This window comes from Fomitopsis serialis (genome assembly GCF_022376445.1).
Source record: "Fomitopsis serialis strain Sig1Antser10 chromosome Unknown B0H18scaffold_583, whole genome shotgun sequence".
Classification (NCBI taxonomy): domain Eukaryota; kingdom Fungi; phylum Basidiomycota; class Agaricomycetes; order Polyporales; family Fomitopsidaceae; genus Fomitopsis; species Fomitopsis serialis.
This window is the reverse complement of record NW_025955543.1, coordinates 1-2,038: the sequence shown is the minus strand read 5'-3', so window position 1 is coordinate 2,038 and position 2,038 is coordinate 1. Positions and strand designations below refer to the sequence as shown.

The 2,038-nt window shown below is 54.8% G+C and overlaps 1 protein-coding gene across 1 annotated transcript; it reads left to right on the top strand.

The window, feature by feature from the left end:
- The first annotated feature begins 216 nt into the window (after window positions 1-216).
- Window positions 217-1,531, top strand: B0H18DRAFT_539597 (uncharacterized protein). Its single transcript, XM_048038523.1, has 2 exons — window positions 217-1,172; window positions 1,230-1,531. The coding sequence occupies exons 1-2, from the start codon at window positions 308-310 to the stop codon at window positions 1,322-1,324; spliced, it is 960 nt and encodes a 319-aa protein (XP_047884388.1). The 5' UTR covers window positions 217-307; the 3' UTR covers window positions 1,325-1,531.
- The last annotated feature ends 507 nt before the right edge of the window (window positions 1,532-2,038 follow it).

The following is a 2,038-nucleotide window of genomic DNA, read 5'->3' as shown; positions in this document are numbered from 1 at the left end:
TGATGAATATGGATACCGCATGCGCCGACACGCTCTCAAACAGCTCCTCCCTCCCATACTGCGGCGTCTGCCTGAGCTCGAAGAGCTCGAGCTACTACCGTTCGGACACGAGGCCATGTGGTACGCACTCAAGTCGCTACACGATGGCTGCTTCCTCAGTCGCAATATCCACACTCTCCACATCTCCGAGTCGCACCGTGCCCTTGCGAAGGCGGGCCTTGCCATAGTGTCGACGATCAAAGGGTTAGTCGAGCTCAAGGTATCCTTGGTCGACGGAGAGGCTGTGGCTGTCAATTACGCCTGGGACATGTCGTCCATCCGCACCTTTGCGACTCTGAGACGTTTGCGGCTCGGAGGACGGCCGACAGGCGTGGCGGCTTCGCTCGATGCAATCAATGCCCCCAATGTCGACGAGGTGGAGCTGAGTTGCCACCGTGGTCAGGGAGACGAGACGGAAGCAGAGGATGCAGATGCCCTCTACGCAACCTTCGGCCTGCTATGTCGTCGGAATGCGATGACCCTACGGAGTTTCAAATTCCACTTTCGCAATCCGACTGTGTGTTTGTTTCCTTCGCATTGGGGGGCAACGAATCCATTTGGTTTCGCCAATGCCGCGAGTCCCCTTCTCGAGCTTTGCTGCCTTCAGGACGTCGAGCTACTCTTGTACAGTGGCATGTCCCCCGGACATCATAACTGCCGCCATGTGAATGCCGCCGCCTTGTTGTTAGCCTGGCCCACACTACGGACGCTCAGCTTGCCAGGTGTATCGCTCACTCCGGAGGCGCTTCAAGCAATCGCGCGCATGGACCACGGGCTCCAGAGCTTGACAGTGCAGATGTTGTCGCAACATTTTCTCGACGACCGCCCTGGGCTTCCTGCCACTCCGCCCTCCTGTGCCGCAGATCCTGACGCTCGAACTCCTGCACTCCGGGAGCTTCGTGTCAACGAAACCTCGTATTATTACGCGCTGGACATCGTCAAACTTGCCTGCTTCCTGGATCCGCTCTTCCCCCTGCTTGAGCGGTGTTCAGTGCCGAGTTGCCCTGAACGTGACCATAGTGCCTATCATGGGATAAATGCATGGTATACGATGTTGGAGGAAGAGAGCCGAGTGAAGACGTATATTGATGTTATGAAGGAAGTGGAGAAGTTGCGACTCGCACGACAAAACAGCACGTACCATTCACTGGCGAGCTGATTGATGTCAGGCTGACTACGTTTTTTCGCAGCAAAACCCGTGAACTCAGAATCTTCTTGCTTCGCCGATGTTACCGTCGCCGACATTCCCGGCCCATTCTATCATCCATGTGTACTAAGCCTGTAGGTTCACGCAAGGGATACGGACATGAAGGCCGCAGTGGTTGAATAACAGCGGCGAACAGCTGACTCGGACATGTAGTAGTAGTCGACGTCGCAGCTAATGTTCGGACTCGGACTCCGTTTGACATTCGGCTATAGGAAGCAGGAAATGGTGTTGAATCTTGGTTGAATCCGTCGACAGTCGTCGTCGTTAAGACGAGCATCATCGAGTCCGGCGATTATGGTCTATTAATGCGATACATACTCACTTACGTTACGCTGAGTCGGCCGGTGGCTAAACGGAGAAGTACTAGCTCTTCGTGAAGTTCTTCCCCCCGTCGAACTCAGTCTGCCTCAGGCTCCTCCTCAAAGTTACGTAAGGTTACGTTCAAGCGCTGAGCGCTGAGCGCTTCAGTCACATCGATATTATATTGGCTCAGACCGCGTTTCATACACTGGAAGAGTCGCAGTCTATGACTCGGACTACTCTCCCTCGGACCTACAACTTGAACCCATACCACCATGAATTACTCCCTCCAGAGATCTGGATGTACATCACTGATTACTGCACCAAGACCTCCCAGCGGTCCTGCTTATCGCTCTCCAGGATATTCCACAGCCGCACAATACCAGCCTTGTTCCGCGAGATCATAGTCTGCTTCGGTGCTTGGGAATCCTGGATTGCTCCGGGGAAGCGGGACGAAGAGCTGGAAGAAACGCGCTCGTCGAGGGCGTTTGG

Excerpts from the sequence above, each read along its gene's own strand:
- B0H18DRAFT_539597 (XM_048038523.1), top strand. The coding sequence starts at position 308 with ATGTCGTCCATCCGCACCTTTGCGACTCTGAGACGTTTGCGGCTCGGA. Across the intron at positions 1,173-1,229 it reads GCGACTCGCACGACAAAACA|CAAAACCCGTGAACTCAGAA; the intron begins GCACGTACCATT and ends GTTTTTTCGCAG.